This window comes from Cavia porcellus, unplaced genomic scaffold, assembly GCF_034190915.1.
Source record: "Cavia porcellus strain 051 isolate PalLab524CR breed Dunkin Hartley unplaced genomic scaffold, mCavPor4.1 scaffold_1, whole genome shotgun sequence".
Classification (NCBI taxonomy): Eukaryota; Metazoa; Chordata; class Mammalia; order Rodentia; family Caviidae; genus Cavia; species Cavia porcellus.
Genome location: NW_026947484.1, coordinates 46,023,369 through 46,043,514, shown reverse-complemented (window position 1 = coordinate 46,043,514; position 20,146 = coordinate 46,023,369). Strand labels below are relative to the sequence as shown.

Here is a 20,146-nt window from a genome sequence, read left to right as displayed (position 1 = left end):
ACACACAAACAGTAAATACATACTGTAATGAACATTATGAGAAAAAAAGACAAGGAAAATCAGTCGGGAAAGCAATGAAAAACCATTTAATTCAATGGAAATCATAGAGAATGTGTTATTATAAGGGAAGGAAGGAAAAGGGAAGGAAATACATATTATATGAGCTCGTTTGTTTAATTCCCCGAAGGCCAGTTCCTGGGAGAGATCTAAGGCAATCATGCAAATAAGGGCAGGTCCAGATGCAAACCAAATTATTCTAACTTAAGAAACAGAACTGTAAGCAGTTAATAATTTCAATGAAGTTTTAAAATAAAGTCCGTGAACTTGGTTTTGCATACATTTATAGTTATTCATTTAATAACCATTATGACTGTTTGACAGTCATCAAAACTTTCGGTAAAACAGTAGCTATTGAGAACATTATGTAACAAAGCTGCTTGATACACAGTGTCCGGGGCCTCATTCTGCATGACAGATGATATTCCTACCAAAAAACAAAGCAAAATGTTAGATAAGGCTGAGAACAGGGTAGGAGATGTTTTTCCCCTAGTTTCTCTCTGCTCATCTAAACAGGCTATGCTTTTTAAAAAAAAACTAGAGAGACAAGAAATAGAGAAAAGTTAATATTTCTGGGCTTGAATATCATGGGGCTGCACTCCACTCAGTCCTTCCAAGCCAGCTGACACTTCTGGCCACGTGGTGGGGAAGTCGCCTTTTGACTGTCCTCAGCTGTCCTGTAGGAGAGGAAACACACAGGGTTGCAACCTCTGTGCAAAGATATTCCTAACACCAGTCTGGTGTGGAGAGATTGTTTGCTTTGAGCAGATTTTTGGAAGTGGAATTATTGCACCAGAGAATCTAAACTTTACGGTGGCCCTTTATCTGTGTTTGCAAATTGCTTTCCCGGAAGATTGTACCTCAGGAACATGCAAACGACTCCACTGTAGTATATCACTGTAATTCTGCTATGTAGGGCCTAATTTTGACTACCAGGCACACTGCTAAAAGTAAAAAATATTTCTAAAGTTTTTCACTTTGTAGTTTCATAGATGTAATATTATGTGAGGTAAGTTACAGTATTTTGCAGGAGAAATTCACATGCTCTGAAGGGAAAGGCAGGCTCACAGAGAAGGAAGCACAGGGGAGAACAGGGGAGAGTGAGAGAGGGAGAGAGTGAGATAGATCTAAACAAAAGAATGTCTGCATGCAAAGCAGGAAACAATCTGGGCTGTCACCGAAAAGGAACCTTATCATTCAAAAGCTTGAGTTCAGCCCTTCAACTCTATGGGTGACTGAGTTAGCCCTGGGCTCACAGCGGCATGTCCAGTGCAGTATCTACCCAGAACTCAGGGGCTTCACTGCCTCTCTCCCAGCCTTCACGGCACCTTGCTCAGATCACCTCAAAAGTATGGCATTGCTTACCTCTCTGGACTAAGATACCCATTCTGTAATCTCCATTGCCGTCTTATAACTGCAAAGAATAATGGTCCCTGATTGGGAAAACAGGAAAAAAAAAAGTCCACGTCAGACTCCTTTATTCAAAATTTATGCAGAAACCCGATAAGCTCTCTGACTCACTTCCTAAGACCAAAACTGAAAGTACCAAGTTAGAGGAGAAGCGAGGGATTGCTAGAGAAGTTAACAGGCTGTCGACAGCACTGAGAAAGGGTGGTAACGGGAAGAACTGAGAAAAGGGCCCCAAGAAACAAAAGAGAGCATTCTGTGGCAAATGTCCTGACTCAGGAAATCAGAAAGTATCCAATAAATTTTGGAAAGAAAGTCAATATGTCTCTGGAACCCTGGGTAATGGGGCATAGCATGTGTGTCCCAAGGCTCTGTGGAATCACAGCATGAAATAAGCCTTACCCCTTTCCCCCCAAAAAACCCACTTTATTTTGTGTCCAGCTATTGAGAACTTTCTCCATGGCCCATCAACAGAGTCTGAAGGATGACAGCAACACGAGAGCCAGCAAACATTTTCAAGATACTGACATACATACAGTGGAGGAATTGGGTAAAACTTATCCATCCCATGTTTTACAATGAGGTCCTACAGAGAAAAATGCATATTTATCTACCTACCCTTAGGCAGTTAGATAGACCACCGACCTCACTTCTGTACCCTCTGCTGATGTCTGAACCCCTCCGTCACTCTTGCCGCAATGTTCTAAATCTACCCTGTGTATTAGTCTTTTCCTGCTGCTCACTCTGGTTTAAAACAACACAAATATGCCATCTTAGTAGCAGTCAGAATCCTACCAGCTCAAAGGGAGGTGCCAGCAGGATTGTGTTCTTCAAGGACTTCCGGGGCAGTGTTGGTTATCTTGCCTTCCCCAGCTCCTAGAAGCTGCCTGTGTTTCAAGGCTCCTGGCCTGTTTCTGTGCTAGGAGCCAGCAGCATAGCGTCTGCCAGTCTCTTCCTGACCCCTACCCTCGTGCCTTCCTTACCAAAAGGCTCTGTGGTTACACCAACCCATCTGTAGAGTTCAGAATAGCCTTCTTCTCGCAAGATACTTGATGCTTAATTCAGGCACATCTGCAAAGTCCCTTTTGCTATAAAAGGTAACAAATTCAGAGGTTTCTAGGAATTAGGACATATTTTTGACTGAGCAATTATTCTACCTACCACACCCCCTGAAAAAGATATATTACTATTACTATTATTGTTATTATTTTCCTACTATGCATGTAGGGAAACTGAGCCTGCAAAGTTAAAAGCCTCTGAGACCCAGTTCTTTTAGCCCCAACACCCTGCATAGCTCAGTTTGGAGATGATGTGTGAAAAGTGCTGTTTACATTTAATCAAAAGGAAAGAGAGGGAAAACTACCCTAAGTCTGTCTGCTAGGTGTCTAAAAACATACTGTCAAGGTGAAGCAGCACTGTGTAAGCTGCCTTTTGTGTTCATCCAGAAAGCCAGAAATAGGACTTTAATACATTCAAAGAGGCAAGTTAGACTTCTGTCACAAAGAGTAACCTTCCCGCTGTAAGAAGATGTGGAAGGAGCTGTCATTTTCAGCATGATATCCAAGCCCCTCTTCAGTTGTGTGCCTGTTTCCATGCGTGCATGCTTCCCCCACAGCCCTAGCAGCTCAGGAGGGGGGCCCTCTTACCCAGGATACAAGGATCTCTTGGTGGGCTGTAAGGGTTGACCACATAGAAAAGAAAGAACAATAATGTCAGGGCCAGTTCTCTGAGGCCCTTGAAAGCTACCCCACCCAGTGAGATCTGGGTCTTGGGACCAGGCTTAGGTTAAAAACGCAAAGCTATCTGTTCACAGAAGCCTTCCGGTCTTCCAGAGCTCAACTGGCGGAAAAGTGGAGAGAAGAAAACAGTAGATCAGGATTTAGATACTGCTATAAACTCCTGCACTAACCAGCAAGTACACACCCAGGGCATTGAAGAAAAGGATGTTCTCAAGCATCCTCAGTTGAATGTTCAGAGTAGCCATCTACCCAACATCTTTAGGCTTCCTAATAGGCATAAATAGGTTGGGATTCTGGAGAGTACGTCTTTAAAATTATTTCTAAAAAGTGGGAAGTGTTATTCATGAAGAATAAAAGTCTACTTCCCTGCTTAGATCTCAGCATCACCTTGCCCCTCCATGTCCTACTTCCTTTTCCCACACATCAAAGGAAACCACCCAGAAAGTACTCAGTGGGTATCGGCACAGTAGAGACTTCTGCTTCCATTTGTCTGAATGCCAGATGGCCTAAGATGTGTCTGTCCTGAATCTCTTGACAGATATCATTTGATAGTGATTTTGGTCTAGCTTAAGTTAAGTATTTTGCTTTTAAAGCTTGATGTACTGAGACACCCTGCCCCTCAGAAAGCTGTAACCCTATTTGGGAAAAAGAACCTTTCAGGAGAACAACGTCAGAAAACCCCTCAGCCCACCTACCATCTGTGGCCAGAAATCCAAAGGGGAGTGATGATGCATCTGCCTTGCAGTCCACTGAATAACTCTGTTTGGGAAAGAGATGATTCATTTTTATATAGCTGAGAGTTTACAGTCAATAGGAGGACATCTAAACAAATGTGTCTCATGACCCATGGCATAAACTGTACCTTTTGCATACTTCCAAGTCACAAAAGAGCAATAGCTTTGTTATCCCCCAAATTTTATCCTTCAGGATTAGTCCTGTCCAAGTCTGCATCCCACCCTCCAGCCCCCACCCCCTATAGCGGTTGTCATTGTGGCTTGGATGCATCCCTTCACCTCTTCGGACCACAAAACTATAGACTTAGAGCAGATGACCTCTACATTCTTTATAATCGGTACCTACAGCTTCTCTCTACACCACCACTATGGACAGCTGTTAACTATTTCAGAGAACACCATGGAGAGGCATTAGATACTGCCCACCTCCTTCAAGAGTCAAATTCAACACTAACAGAAAGTAGCGGATAAAGGATCACGTAAGGAAAAGCATATGATCCACTCAAAATATCTTCTCCCTACTCTTTCTTCTCTTTGCTCTTCTTAACCCACAGTGTCTGGGCCTCTCTAAAAATAATTTAGTTCAAAGAACATGCATTTCCAGGACAAAATCTTCAAGGTAGGTAAAGCATACCTGATCAAATTTGAATAAATTTTATAATCCCAAAATTAGAGGCATGATGACAGGTTTCAGAGCCCAGAAGGAGAAATACTCTGTCCCTTTTCATTTTGACAACACACAAGGTATCCTATGAAGTTTCCTAAATATTTCCATAGGACCATATTGGATCCAGAACCCATTTGTGGTTGTGGGGAGCATGCTGTACCGCTGCCAATCCAAGCAGCGTTTAGTCCTTTGAAATTTTCTTTAACCAAACTGTAGGAATTTTCAGTTCTTCCGTGATAGTTCCTTCTAAGCAATGTCATGGCATTTTAAATCGGACTGGAGGATTTACCAGGGAAGTATTCAGCTGTTCTCTGGGTGGCAAGGGCTGTTTTGTTCTTGTAAAAGGAGGTTTTCAAAAGAATTTGTTTCTCACTTCTCAGCTGTAATTAATGCCACATTTAAGGAAGCTTAAAATACCACCTTTTGTTATAAATTATGTACCAGCTGGACAGAATTGTGACTTTGGTTGCTTATTAGATCATTTTTAAAAATTCAGCCTCCTTCTTCATTTGTTACTTTATGTCTTTTAAAAACCTTCTCAATAAAAGCAAATTCTTTCTGCAGCAGGTTTATAATGAACTGAAACTCATCCTTATACTGCTTTTGGAATTCTTAGTGACAGCTCTTGCTTTACCGCACTCTGAAATGCAACCCTCTTGTTGGAGCAGGGCCCAAGGGCTGCCCAGTTATGAAACCGTTCCCTGCCAGACAGGAAGACACACAGGCCTTCAACCAGGACGCAGAGGAAGGTGGGTTAGTGTCCCGTGTCATAGAAACCTCTGTAAGTTTGCTTTTCCTCTTTAAGCCCCCAAAACAACACCTCATAGATTGTACTTTACATTTTTAAATTATTTTACAACATTTAGAGAAATCTTTAGTACTCTGCATGTACTGGATGTACTGCATCCAGTATGTACTGGAACTGGTCAAGAAATGCTACCTTTAGCTATACAAAAAACAATAATAAATGTCACAGATTTTCTCCAACTTATTTTTCCCCTCACTGGCCTGCTGTTCTGCCAACTTCATTAGTTTCCAGCTACTCAGTTCTAACACAGCATCTAATAGACATGATACACATCCAGTTAGTGACAACTAATGAACAAATAACAGAAATAACAAATAACAGTGTACCAAACAGAGATACCACCTAGATAGACTTTCTCCCTCCTGAACCCCTCACTTTCACTTTGGTAATTTTTGGCCACTTTCAGAGGCCCCGTCTTTAACTATAGTCCTACTCCTAAATCCAGCTAAATGCAGGTCAAAAGGGAAAGAAGAAACCTAGAAAAAGCAAGAGGAAAATGACGGTCATTGGCAGAGCTGACACATTTGTGTCCTGGACACAGCCCCTGCCTCTGGCTTACAGATGTGCACAGAGTCTCCCCGTACAGCTCTGATATATCATTTTCCATTGTTCTTCCCACTAAACGTTAGCAACTCTTCACCCAGACAGGAGCACTGTGTGTCATGACACATGGTGAGATATTAGCAATCTCTTATAGAGCTCCTTATCTTTCTCCGATAATCTATATGTTTAAAATGAATCACCATCATAGGTATCAACTACAGACTAAGACACAGCTCCCTAGCATGTATTCTGGAAGCAACATCATTCCCCTCGAAGTGACTAATGAATTTGAATGTCCGAGAAGCTTTTCCCATGTCTCAGTAGTTGTTTTTTTGAAGGGGAGGGCGTAGCGTAGCGTACACACTCACATAGGTGTGTGTGTGTTCAGTGGGAGTAAAGTGTGATTTGGGTAAATCAGGGAGTAGAAATAGTTTTCAATATTGTCATATTGCCTTTGATTCATTTGAAGTTCTTACATAGAAAAATGATTGGAAATAAACTCCACATAGAAAAGGGAAGACTTAAGGAGGATTGGTGACTGACCTCAGATACTTGAAGAACTAGCGATCTCTTCCATGTGGCCCCAGACAGAAATGCTACAGTTGGTGAGTGGAGCTCCCAAAGGGGTAAATCCCACTAATACCAGCAATAACTACAGACGAAAAGCAGTGGCTGGAGGCGATTAGTTCCTCGTTCCAGGAGACAGCAAGGGAGGCTTGATGGTTCCTCCTCAGTTGTTATTGATATAAATGTCCTCCCTCTGTATGCCTGCAATTTAAAGGCATCTAAAAAGGCCTAGATGACCTGGAAGCAATTGACTGAACACTTGTAAGCGTCCACAGGAAGGGGAAGGGAGACTCGCCCAGCTACTTTGGCTGTAATCAAGGTGCAAATGTTCTCATTCATTTAAAGAATTTTCATGATTTAGGCAGTTTTTTAAAAAAATAGGAGCTGCTTAGAGAAAACAGGGTAGAAGCCAGGTGAGAAATGGGAAATTGTAAGTGGGGCAAAAAACTATAAAAACAAAAGAGGAGTGGTTGAGTAATACGGATATTAACCATTTGCCTGAGTAGGTGGCATAGTTCAAGAATAAGAGGAGTCAAGGAAAATTGAGTCATCAGTAAACAAAGGATCCATGTAAAAGCTTAGGAAACACAGCAGTCATTCCAGTGTCATTATTAATTCCAGTAACAGTTGTAGCTACCTGCCTGCCCCCCCCATACAAAGTGATGCCGTCACCCCCTCCACGTTCTTCCTGTTGCTGAGACTAGAAAAGGTGAGTACAGTTTATGATGAGAAGAGACACGAGATCATTGTGTGGAGATTCAGTATGCTCTCACCCTTTACATCGTCTCCCTTAATTTTTAAAGCAACAAGTGTTTTCAGTATAATTAACTGATTGTCCTAACTGGTGACAATATCTTTCAATCAAGTCCTTATTAATAAAAATCTCCCATTGACATAAATATAGATGTAAATGCCTTCCCTCCCTAAAAGAAGCCCACGTCTGTTAGTGGTACTGTGTCATTATATTTCAAATTTCCCATTAAACAGAAGACTGATTTCCCCTTAAATTGATTATAATATAAATCATTTTTAATTGACCATAACCGAACTGAGAATTGATCATGTATGTCAAGTCTCCAAACTATATGAAGTGTAGGTAGAAATTTTCACTGCACTGTTATTTAAGAACATAAAAATGTACCTCTATAAATAGCGATTGCCATTTTCTGTGATCTGATTTATACTTCGATAGAAATATCTTCCCCCATGATGAGCCTGAAGTCAGACGCTAACTTATTGTAAACTCAGAAATGAAAGTGGGGCTCCCTTTGGCAATATTAAATCTTACTGAGATCTTCAAATAGGATCACATTTTGCACACACACACACACACACACACTCCCATTACTTTTACTTGAACATGCACAGAGTAGCATCTTGCAACCAAGAGCTGCTAGCAGACTCCAGTCAGAAAATACCCACAGTAACACCTCCTGGTCACCAAGAAAAAAAAATTTTTTTTTTGATGAGAAGAAATTTTCTTGGGGTTTTGGATATGAAAAGTCACCTTCTGTAATCCGTCATCTGTGAAGTCTTAAATTAAGAGGGCACCAATTGATAAAAACCCACCTCTAAGCAGATTACACCACGGCACACAGCCAGCTGTTGTTAAACCAAACAGACAAGATTGGCTTCAGTAATTTAGAGAGCCTAACCCACAGCTTTCTAATCAGTCCAGGGGCTGGTGAGTCCTCACATGCTGGTCCTGACTACCTAAAAAGAAACCAAGACAGTTCACGCTAGTGCACGTCCCCGAAGCCCACAGTCTGCTTGTGAGTTACAGAACCAGAGCTGGTCAGTGATGTCCATAGGATATGACTATAATTCAGAGACAAAGGTCAGGCACATTCACGGTCACTTGTCCAGTCTTGATTTTTAGGACACCGCACACCACCATTACTATTCAAAGTCTTGAAGGTACTGATATAAAGAAGCATCTCATCCATCTAGAAATGTATATGTATATGTATATGTATATATTATAGACATACTATACATATGTATGTGTATGCATTTTGTAAAAGTTATCCCCCCCTTTAAGAGACCATGGTTAAATGCACAAGTAAGTCCAGCGCAGCTAACACTGATGAAGGATTGATTCCCTCTTGTTCACCAATGGGTAAAATTTACCTCTAACATTTCTAAACTGAACTCTAAATTTCATTTCATTTAAAAGAAACCTTCCAACATCCCTTTTCTAAAACTAAACATTGGAGGAAATGAAAACAACTGCTAGTGACATCAGAAATGTCCTCTGGTCTTGGGTCCTGTCCTGCTGAAGTTCCCTGCCAGCCCCCAGACCCTCCGACCCCTTGGTTTTGTTAGTGCCTGTGTGTGGCACCTGCGGGGGGACAGAGGAGGCTTTCTGTGAATGCGTTAGTGAGGCAGCTGTGGGGGAAACCGTGCTGGGCAGGGAGCAGATTTCTGATCTCTAGTTTGCATTGATCTTACATTTAGACACAGATTCCGAAGAACAGACCCTCCCTTTTCCAGTGCCTTCGGAAAGATTGCCGCTCCGTAGAATGAGTCCTTTCTCCTCCACCCTTAATCTGCAGCCCAGCTTCCCCGGGAGATCCTACTTTGATTTCCGATCCTCACCCCACCAGATGAGCTTGCACTCCTCCTTGCAGTGTCTCAATGCACCGGGTGAGCCCAGCTGTAGACCTTTCCTCTTGCTCTCTGTGCCTTGACGGCCTCTCTGAAACACCTGTTTTGTTCTTGCCGTTTATGTGCGTGTGAAGGGGACAAGCTAGTCTCTGTGTCTGTGGCCTGCTTCCTGTGTGAGGAGCGTTTGGATGGTGGCACTTTGTGGCTTTCTTGTTTGCACGGTGTAGGGACCCCCTGCGGGGCCGTGGTCCATGTCCAGTGGTATTGGAAAGTGACGAGAGAAGCGGTTCTTTTTGCACAAACTGGTACCACCATGGAAAACTCGCTCTGTCATCACATGCAGTGGCACAGCACACACAGGCGCTGGCTTGAGGGTAGGCCGTGGCAATAGTTTGGAGGTTGCAACCCTTCTGTATCCAGGAAACCAGCTGCGACTGGGAGACTGGATCGGTGCATCCAGCCTGGAGTGGTCTGATTAAACATAGACTCAAGAGATCTTGAAAGAATAAAATAGCATGGGGAAAAAAAAAAAAAAAACAGAATGCAGAAGCAGGCAAAGCAGAGGACAGAAAGTGAAAGCACTTCCTGCCAAAGCCTGGCTGCTGGTAGGATTGGCGGGCTCTGGGCTGATTGCTTTCCTCTAAAGGGCAGGGACCACTACTAACTGAATTAGAAACCCTTTGCTCCTACTGCCTAATGTCCAAAGATCTGGGCAATCAAAACCTGCAGCCTCTGAGAAGCCTCTCACAGCCCATCTGGCTGTGAACAGGGCTTGTGGCTGATGTCAGGGAAGCTAGACTTGTGTTACTTTGCAGCGAGCTCTGTCTAGCAAACAGTATCCTAAAATATCTAAAATGCAGACCTATTTGATCTCTTCAGGACTATATTGTAATCGTGGATACACATGATGCACATTTCACATTTCCAAAAGTTTCTTTTGGTTTTATTTCATTCTTTTGGCTCATCCCACATCCCGGAATGAAGAAGGCCACAGCATGACAGTGCAAAAAGGATGCAGGGACTTCAGGCTATTGAAAATGACAGTTTTTCTTTGTGCTTTTCTGTTTCTTATTGTTTTTCTGTGCACTACTGGCTTTCCAACATGCTTTGTTATTGGATTCTCCTCACTTGTGTCTAATGTACTGAAATATTGTTAAGTCTTTGTAATGTATACTGTCCCAAGAGTAAAACACATGTGGGTTTGGGGGTATTTGATGAGTATATTTAACCGCATTGTTCTAGTTGTATTGTTGCCTCTTAAATGTACGGTGGTGTGTTCTAAGTAGTGTAAAAAAAATTTCAGAACATTTGTTGCATAAATGATTTACAAAAGGCATGATTCATTTAAAAATTTTAAAAGCCCTCTTTAGAGTCTACAAATTGTCTTGCAAAGCTGGATATGAAATTCGGTTTCAAAATTCTGGGTGTTTCATACTCATTGTGCTCTATAAACCCAGGAAGAGAAATTGAAATGATGATGAAGAGAATCTAAACTTAAAAATTCATCTAGAGAAATGATTCCTTTGTTTGTAAATTCATCTCAGAGTAAAATAAACCAATCAACATTAAGGCCATAATCTTTAAATCTTGTTTTTAACTCAGTCCTCTGTCCTCTTTTGCAATAAGTTGCTTTTTAATTCTTATAAAAAAATCTTTTAAGTCAGCATATTATCTGCTTTAGAAATTATAGAGCCCTTACTAAATTGAAAAAAAATACATTATCCTATATCCCTTAGTGCTCATCAAACCTGCATCTTCAAGACTGGTCCTCAATACCACTGCACACTGTAGGTCACACGCCCATAAATATTTTAAGACTAGACTACCTTCTTCCACCTCTTCAGGAATAGGGGTCTCCAAATCTTAGGGAGGGGCATGGTTGGAAAGTTTTCCACAAGTGATTCCACTATATCTCTGATACCTTTCCAGTGCCCACCAGCCCTTCTCCCCATGCTCAGGTGAAAAGATAGATTTATATAGCAAAACAGCCTTAAGAAGAAGAGGTAAATTTTTGTTTTTCAAAACATTCAATTCGCATCCTTATTGTCAGATGCATTCAAACGTGAATTACATTACATGTCTAGTTAGGTTGGGTCCCATTTACAACAAGACCTTTTGTCAGAGTTAGAAATGCACAGAGTAATGACACAGAGCAGAAGTGCATTAAGATCCAGTGATCTCTCAATTCAGTTGCTCAGATTTTTCTCACTGTAAAACAGCCTTTTAGTATAGAAATGACAGTGGACAAAACTGAATTTGGAAGACAATGAAAATTTCACCTGCAGAGTTTACAATCAACCGGAGAGGGTTTGTGAAAGGGTAAAACATATGCTTGTCATTTATAAAGAGTAGAGAAGCAGTTTTTACTAAGCTAAGAAAATGAGCGTTAAAAGGGCTTTGTTTTTTCATGAATCAGGCCTCTGGTGATCAGTTCAGTTGGTGCCTTTAAATGTGTACAAATAATTGTTGATCAACCTGCTTGTTGCTTCTTAGCTTTGATGTGTAGTATCTCTTTATAGGATGCAATTTTGAGACACAGTCTGCACCTTACTCTCAATTAGGCAAGTATATCTACTGTAATTGTTACCTTTTCCTTAAAATGTGGCTGGTGTGCTAAATTCCCTTCACAAAATAAATGGTAACAGCTTGTATTATGTCAATAATGTTGTCTAGTTGTCATTCTAACCCCATTATAAACAGTTGCTCAAATTCTTTTTTAAAAAATGGGACAATGGAGCTGGAGGATCGGCTCAGTGGCACAAGTGCTTGCTCGGCAAGCACGAGGTTGTGAGTTTGATCCCCGGTGCAATAAAAAAAAAAATTTAAAAATGGGACAGTGGTCTGTATTTTTTAATGTTACAATTTGAAGCTTACTTTTCATACTAGTTTTCTTATGTTTTAGTGCAAAGCATGCTTTATGAGCACTAAATACAAGTGAGCCCCTCGGTTACAGTGTTTGTAACATTTTCACTGGCACACCTTTCTGGTATTAGTCCATCAAAAGAGACATGTTTTCTTATCAATGTCAATTTTGCTTCCTGTTTCTCTCCCCCATGCCTTTCACTGGAATGACAACAGTTGACATTAAAAAGCTATTGGCAGGTATGGAATCATCTTATTCTGTTACAAATAGCAAAGACAGAAGCACGTGGGAGCTGGCTCTTAAGTTCAATAAACCAGCAGTTTCATTTCGTAGGCAGCATTGAAAAACTGGTGCACAGCAATGTATTCAAAGGCATCATTTTCTCTGCACCTAACATCCAAACTACCTACTGATCCAGCAAAATACATCACTGAAGGAAAGTAGCACAAATTTTCAGTTATGGAGGAACTGTCTCACCTGTCTTATACCCAAGTCATATGCACTCATGAAAATGAGTGGATGTTGCTTATAGCATCGCAGCTTGGGAGGAGGCACAAGAGCCAAGGAAGTTTTCGAGACAAGTAGACAATTGCACTTCTGCTGAAGGGAGAGCTCAGACTTCACTCAGTGTGTCTTATCCCTCCTCCATCTAGGACTCTAGATCTAGGCTCATGCCTCAGGGGTTACAGGCATCTTAGCGCATCCCCTCTCCCTTATGTCTCTGGTGCACTGTTCTGCCAGTCACCAGGTGGGGACTTGTGCCTTCCAAAGCTGAAGCCACTTCACTCCCAGATCACCTGGTTGGGAGTGCAGTCTAAGCCAGGTATACCCCTGGTGAAGCCCTCGGGTGTCCTCCATCTGCTTCTGGTGCAGAGCGCTGACTCCCAGGCGAGTCCCTCCCTGCTCACTTACAGCTCCCCCTGGCCCCTGACACCTCTTTCCTGCATGGCAGCATGAAACCACAACACTACACTCCAGGAGTGTGTCACAGTGCCGAGCCTGATGAGTGCATCTTAATAATCTAATTCCCTTCTGTCCTCAGTGGCCTGGTTTGCTTTCGACCCTGGCTCAGCACACTCCGACATCATCTTCTCCAACGACAACCTGACAGTGACCTGTAGTAGCTACGATGACCGAGTGGTGCTGGGAAAGACTGGCTTCTCCAAAGGCGTTCACTACTGGGAGCTAACGATAGATCGCTATGACAACCACCCCGACCCTGCCTTTGGCGTGGCTCGCATGGATGTGATGAAGGATGTGATGTTAGGAAAGGACGACAAAGCTTGGGCAATGTATGTGGACAATAACCGGAGCTGGTTCATGCACAACAACTCGCACACCAACAGGTACCCTGCAGCCCCCCACCAAGCCTTCTTCACGTTGGCTTCTGGTCACCAGGGAGAACCCTCATTTGGAGACCAGTTACATAGACAGCATTAAGGAAGCTGGGCAGGTGGTCTCCATAGAGTCATACTCTTCTGAGTCCCTTCTGCTTGGATTTTTTGGGGCATCAAAATAGCTGCAAGCCCTCTTCTTGGTCATTCATTTCAATAGTTCAGCTAGAGCTAGAACCTAAGGTCCCCAGGCAGATGCTTTACAGGATTCTCAAACCCAGACCTATAGCCTACCAGAAAAAGGCGTTTGGCCAAGGTCATTTGTTTTTCTTACATTTTCATTGTGAATCTTCCAACTTAGCATTCCTTAAATGCAAAAATGCTTCACATTAGAAGCATCTGAAAAATATTATGATTAATATCACACTATTGCTTGGAATAGAATCTTATGGAGGCCAATTTGAGTGAGTTTATCCTTGTAGAACTCCCTTATATTAATTCAGAGCACCCAGTTTAATGAAGAGAATTAAATCATCTCTTTAAGGTTTCTATCATTAAAATATAGATAATTATAATTTAACACATAGTATAACTTTTTCTTGGACTTCTTTTTCATTTGCATGTGTTATCTTCAAATGTATTTTTCACCCATTTCCTATGCTGAGAAGTGTCTTTTATAGACACTAGTACAATTTATTTCCAAAGGTTCACCTAGATAAATTTTCATGGTATTTCATGGGGGGAAATCCAGTGTATCAGCTCAAAGGGCAGACAATTTGGGCAGTGACGGGAGAACTGAGTCCACTCTGAGCTTTCCCTGCATGTCCATCACTGAGCTTCTCTAGCCAGCAGCTTCCTAGGGTCTGCTGTTCCCTGGGGTGTTTGCTACATCTCCCATTAGGTGCGTATTGCTCACTACGCTGAAGTGAGCACACAGATCATCTCACTTAGTATCAAATGCTACAGGGCATAGATAAGCAGTTATCCTCAGATATAGACTTTTAGGGCACCTCTCAGTCACTGGATTCCTGATATTATCACCCATGGACTAAGCCTAGCACCTTGATTTTGGACTGAAGCAGTGAATAAGAACAGCCATCGCACCCTGCAGAGAAACATACTCCTAAAGCCGAACATCTCTGCTTGCATGCAAACTGCATGTCACTCGTGCTGTCCTTGTCAAACCTGTGACTAACAAGATGCAGTTTGTAAACCTGGCTTCTCATGACTGTGTCCAGAATGTATTCCGCATGCAAGAGGAAATGAATGATGTTTTTCAATCTCTGTGCTCTGCTGAGCTGATGGTGAAGCTTGGTATTGTTAGGCCTCAAAAAGGAAAGGAAGACAAATCTGATCATCCCTGCCCAGTGGCATTTTGTGAAGTCATCAATTGACACCTAAGACACAATACTTTGTAAAATGACATCAGTACCAAGTTTCTTTAAAATACTATATTTCCTATAGTTTAATTATCTCGATTACACGGAAGAACCTTCCCCAGTGTTGTCATTTTCCAGAGTTTCTGACTTCTTAGTTCAAATTGGACATGTCAAAAAATTACCATCTTTCTGAAATGAGTTTTACTGTGTAATACGAAGCAGAGGGCCAAAAATTGTTTTTTCATGCACCGATTATAGGTACAACCTAGGTGCTTCTTTATTTTAACTATCAATTAAGTCATTGTGTATTTAATGGCATTTAATTTACACCATGCTTGCAAAGTGTGGAGTGTGGCTGGAGTCAGAGCCCTGAGGGCCAAAAGTCCTTATGGCTTCCTGGTCATCAATGCTTTGCTTCCCAATGTTCAGCTCATGAGCAGGTTCACTCTCAGCACTGCAAAGCAGCCGTGCATTCTCATCAGAGGCAGCGGCGCCACCTCTTTCCATGAGAATGGATGGAGAGCAAAAAGAACCAACTTACTTTTATTACGTACAAAGCACAGGTATACACACACATAGTACATAAGCACAAATACATGTGCAGTATATCTGTGATATTTAAAATTCTGCATGAAAAGCGGTGCTTAGAGAAAATATTTTTAAAAACCAGGGGAGGGGCCACAAAGCAGGCATTTGAAAAACTTTTAAACAGGTTGCAAAGTACTGATTTAAGCATACCAAAAGGGAAGTTTGGGGAATGATAACATGCAAGTGAAACTCTTGTTTTGTTTTGTTTTGTTTTGTTTTGTTTTGTTTTGTTTTTCTTTTCCCACAGAACTGAGGGAGGGATCTCGAAAGGGGCCACAATTGGGGTCCTCCTTGACTTAAATAGGAAAACCCTGACATTTTTTATCAACGATGAACAGCAAGGTCCCATAGCCTTTGAGAACGTGGAGGGTCTGTTCTTCCCCGCCGTCAGCCTGAACAGGAATGTGCAGGTACGCACCCCACCCTGAATCCCACCCCTCCACCCCCTTACCCTACCCCCATCTCTGCTTCAAAGGCTGCCTCACGGGTGGTCAAGTCAAACTCTCAGAGGGAAGCTGACCTTTTAAGGCCGAGAGCAAGATGGGAGGAAAGCAGGAGAAAAAGGGATGATCTGGAGGACCACAACCCAGCATCCCCTTCCCTATCCACGCAGGCAGACTTGTTAACAGCCAATGAGGGACCGGAATCTATTCTATTCATTGTTTGCTCTAGTTTTATTGCTAGGTAGAAATGAATCCAACTGGCAGGAAAAAAAATTAGATGACTCACACAAAGCTCTCTGGGTACCTAAGAAGTAAAGAAGTAGGAGTGAAGTATGAGTTCCCATGCCAGAAAATTTGGGGACCTGCTGTGTCCTGCTGCTCAGCCCTTAAGGCTGTTGCAGGAATAGAAAACGCAGTGCCTGCCTACAAGTTAGTTACTTACTAATGATTTACTGTATATATAAAGCAGCAAATTCTCCCCATTCATTCATGTATATATGCATTCCACAAATATCTTTGGAATGCTTTTAATATGCCAAGCACAATTATAAGTAGTGGTATACATCAGTGGGATAAAACACACACACACATTAAAAATTTTGCTTTCCCAGAACACATCTTCTAGTCATAAGACACAAACATTAATAATATGGTGTATTAGAAAGTGGTGAGTACAGTGGAAAGTGACAAAGGGTAGGTGACCAGGCAGGCTAGAGTGGGGGTTTGCAGTCTGAAATAAGGCTGCTTATCACCTGAGCCTATTACAGTCCCAAGTGAGCTCTGCCTAAGGGCAGGCAAGGAGGGAGTGGTTTGGAGCCTTCCAGGCACAGGGAACAGTTTTTGCAAAGCCCATAAGGCCTGAGGGCGTTTGGATTGCCTGGCACCGTGGTGAGAGGAGAGCCAGAGCCATACAGGTGGCAGAGCTGTGCCCTGGCAGCCCGTTAGGACTTAGGATTTCCCCATCCTCCTGAGTAGGGCCTCTCCATACCAACCATGAACTTCATCCTACAAGAGGTTGCCCTAAACCAGGACTTGGGAATCGAAACACTGCAGGTGGTCTTTGCCCTTTCCAGAACCATGGCCTCAGAAGCTATTTTTGAAGCTCATTTTCATTTATCAATAGAAGCAGTAAAATTGATTACAAACTAGTGACTCTTGCCCTTCTCTTTCCTGCAAGATGATTGGTTTTCTGGGAAGATGGAGTCTTAAGATCACAGAGCTCAGCCCCAACGTTAGAAGAAAGCAAGCCATACATACTGATAAGTGAAGCTCTCAAAACCCTAATGCAGGGGCTGGGGATTTAGCTCAGCGGCATAAGCACCTGCCTTGCAAGCAGGAGGTCGTGAGTTCAATCCCCGATACCAATAAAAAGTTTTAAAAAAAACCCTAACACAAAGTTTTACACATTTCTCTTCTAATGATTGTCAGAAAAGATGCTCCTCGGGGGTTCCCAGGATGTTCTATGTATCTTTAGAAGAGGACTCAGGCTGGAGAAGACAGGCAGGAAGGGGGAAAATGGTAGTAACCCTGAGTGAAATGGTTCTAGCCTGGTCCATGAAGCTATCCCCTGATGTTTGTGGCTGAACAGAAACTGGTGAAATAATACAGACACTACGTCTCTTCCTATCCAATCACCAGTGCATTGCCAGAAGGCAAGGTTTATCCTCGTTTGGAATAACCAATGGGCAGGAAATAGAGCCAGGGTTGTCTCTGTGAATCTGTCCACCATCCATGGAAGCGGCAGTGGTCACTGCAGTGTAGCCAGCAGATTTCGCTCCCTGCAGACCAGTGCCTGTGTCTCAGTCAACCGGCACACAACCTCCCAGAATCCATTAGAAGAGGCTAGTGACAGGGAACTTAGTGATGGGGAAATCCTAAGTCAAGCATCACCAGGATGCGAAACCCCACCATGGTGGGCAGGCTCTCCCGTGGCTAGAATTCTGTATGTCGCCAGCTAGAATAGACCTTTGAGAGAAGGGAGCAGCCCCCTTTGTGAATTACGAGCACACTCACTGTGCCCCTGATCCCTGGCCTGAGATACCCATATCTACGGTGCCTGCAGAACTTACAGTCTTGTCCCCTAGGTCACGCTTCACACCGGGCTCCCGGTGCCCGACTTCTACTCCAGCAGAGCATCAATAGCCTAAGGATGTTCTGTGAGGACTCCAGCTGCCTGTTTCCCTGGACTGAGAGCAAGAGAGGAAGGAGCTCCGCCCACCGGCCAGATGGGAGGCGCAGTTGACAGGAGAAGGAGCCAGAGGAGAGAACAGCTGGTCCTCTGCAGACTTGGCACCCTCAGCCCGGCCCCTTTCCCTCCAGTCTCTCCACACTGTCATGCTCGTGTTCACTTCCACATCCAGCGACGCTAACCAACCAAGGACCTGCACACCCACATCGCTTTCTTCCTGCCCACCCCCAGATTATGGGTTTATTTCACTTAATTTTTTGTTGTTGTTGCTAGGTGAGCTCATTTCATTTCTTTTCTGATCATGTTATTGGTGGCTTACTGAACTGGCACCAATAAATAAATTCTCCTGATGAGGTTTTCCTTAAGCTTTGGTCAAACACAGAGGTTGTAGGGAAGATAGGGGAAAGCGAGCTGAATTTGGAGTTTATCATTTCTCCTCTAGAATGTCTTGCCCTAACATCTCTCAGGCAGTGTTAGCACTGCAGAGCTAATCTTTGGGAGGTGAGCATGGTGGGTCTAGAATTAACAGATTTTACTGCCTGGGAAGGCACAAATTATCAGCTACACAGGTTCTCAGCAGGGTAGGAGCCTTGGGATAGCCCCATAGGTAAATCAGACCACAATCCCTGGCCATTGTGTGAACTCGGAAAGTCTCTACAAAGAGCCAAACCAGGAGATTTGATATTTGATTCATTTATTTAGTACGAATTTTTAACTGAGAACAATTAAAGCAGGCACTGTTCCAGATACAAGGACACTGTTCTAGACACAGTAGAAACATGAGGTGAAGAGATGAGCACAATCTCTGTCCTCCTGGAGCCTACAGTCCAGTAAGAGAACAAAGTAGAAATTACATAATTACAGACAGTTATGAGTGCCAGAGAAGAATTACGAGGGTCAGAGAGGCTCATGGACAACATCTTTAATGTTCCCTAGAAGGATGCTAAAACCCACACCTTTGTCCTGGCACTGGAAATGTACAACTCACTGCCTTTTCAACTGCATTATGTTAATTAGGGTCCCTGCTGCCCCTCACCACAGAGCTGGCCTTTGGTAGACACACTTTCGGCATTCTCCCTCATTAATGCTGCAGTGATTCTAAGCCTTAAACATGGGTGGTTTAAAAAATGGTGACCCGAGGGCAGAGGACCGTTCTCTGTAATGGGACTCTGCAGTTGCAGTGCAAGGCATATTCACGCCCTCAGGACAAGCATGCCACCCCCTGTGTCCTGTCTGTACCTGTTACAAACGAAGACCCATCTTCTCTGCTGTCATTTACAGCCTGACTTTCCAGAGCAGTTCCAAGAAGGCTGGCAAACCAGAAGGTGCTACACCACTAGAACAGTGCTTACCGTTACTGAGTAATGCTTATTACTTACACACTTAGCCTTCTCATTCTTAGTCTCCCATGAAGTTCTAGACATTGTAAGATCTGAGCAAGGGAAAGTTCTAATTAGCAGTTTAAGTAGTTTCTACTGAGTCAAGAAATTCCCCATTTTAAAAAAAGGCAAGAAAGAAAACAATAGCAAAAACATAGCAAGAGGTCAGATGGGAAAGCTAATAAAGTTTTGGCAAAAAAGTGGTATATGTAAATAGTTACTTATTTACTTCTGTGCTTCCTGTGTTTCAATCATTTCTGTTGGTTGTGATTTTTTTTTTTTTTTTAGCTAGAACCTAATTTATGGAATGGGTGCTATCCTGTTTCTGTCCGCCTCAGTCTCCCATGGTAACAGAAACGCTGTTGCTGGACAACACTGGTTTGCTGTTTGATTTATGCTCCAACAAGACTTGATAGCTGGGTCGCTGTAGACTCATTACTCTGATTCTCTGTCAAAGTCATCCCGCTAATTAGATTTCTAGTGACTCGTAACGTGTAGTTTACACTGAATCGCGATGATAGACATATACAGCCGCTGTACTGGGGGGAAAAAGATCATTTTCAGCGTGCCAATAAATGATTTTTATGAGAGAACAAAATGTCTCCATAGAATTTCTTAGTCTTTACCTGTGTGGGGAGCAATTACCCTTCATCAGAGCAGTGCTTCTTCAGTAATTGTGGTTGGAAAGATCTCAGAGCTCTTGAAAGTTCACACTGTTCGGGGCGCTTCCTCGAGAGCACGGTGCTGCCCCCCCAGTTTTACAAACCTCCTGAGCCTGAATCCGATGTCACTACCCACAGCAAGGATGGCTTGGGCACCTGCATCCAAGATCAGGGAACTCTG

The 20,146-nt window shown here is 42.9% G+C and overlaps 1 protein-coding gene and 1 long non-coding RNA gene across 10 annotated transcripts in view; one reads left to right on the top strand and one right to left on the bottom strand.

Annotated features, from left to right (window-relative positions):
* The window catches only part of Trim9 (tripartite motif containing 9), a 107,728-nt gene extending 87,827 nt beyond the window's left edge, over positions 1-19,901 (top strand). The window contains exons 8-14 of one of the 8 annotated variants that reach the window (XM_005004537.4): positions 5,273-5,353; positions 8,980-9,168; positions 11,649-11,690; positions 12,208-12,231; positions 13,035-13,284; positions 15,541-15,703; positions 17,821-19,901. In XM_005004537.4, the coding sequence (XP_005004594.1) occupies positions 5,273-5,353; positions 8,980-9,168; positions 11,649-11,690; positions 12,208-12,231; positions 13,035-13,284; positions 15,541-15,703; positions 17,821-17,883 (812 nt within the window). In that variant the 3' untranslated portion in view covers positions 17,884-19,901. Of the gene's footprint in view, positions 1-5,272; positions 5,354-8,979; positions 9,169-11,648; positions 11,691-12,207; positions 12,232-13,034; positions 13,339-15,540; positions 15,704-17,820 lie in introns of all 8 variants that reach the window. The other 7 variants (XM_005004536.4, XM_063247521.1, XM_005004538.4 and 4 more) reach the window with 7 other exon arrangements.
* LOC134475774 (uncharacterized) lies at positions 71-4,053 on the bottom strand. Of its 2 annotated transcripts, none has more exons than XR_010047014.1 (3): positions 3,899-4,053; positions 1,423-1,490; positions 71-734 (listed from the first exon to the last, which is right to left on the bottom strand). It is a non-coding gene; the product is annotated as an uncharacterized LOC134475774 (long non-coding RNA). The 2 variants fall into 2 exon arrangements; XR_010047012.1 differs by lacking the exon at positions 3,899-4,053 and adding an exon at positions 2,260-3,109.
* Positions 19,902-20,146: the final 245 nt, after the last annotated feature.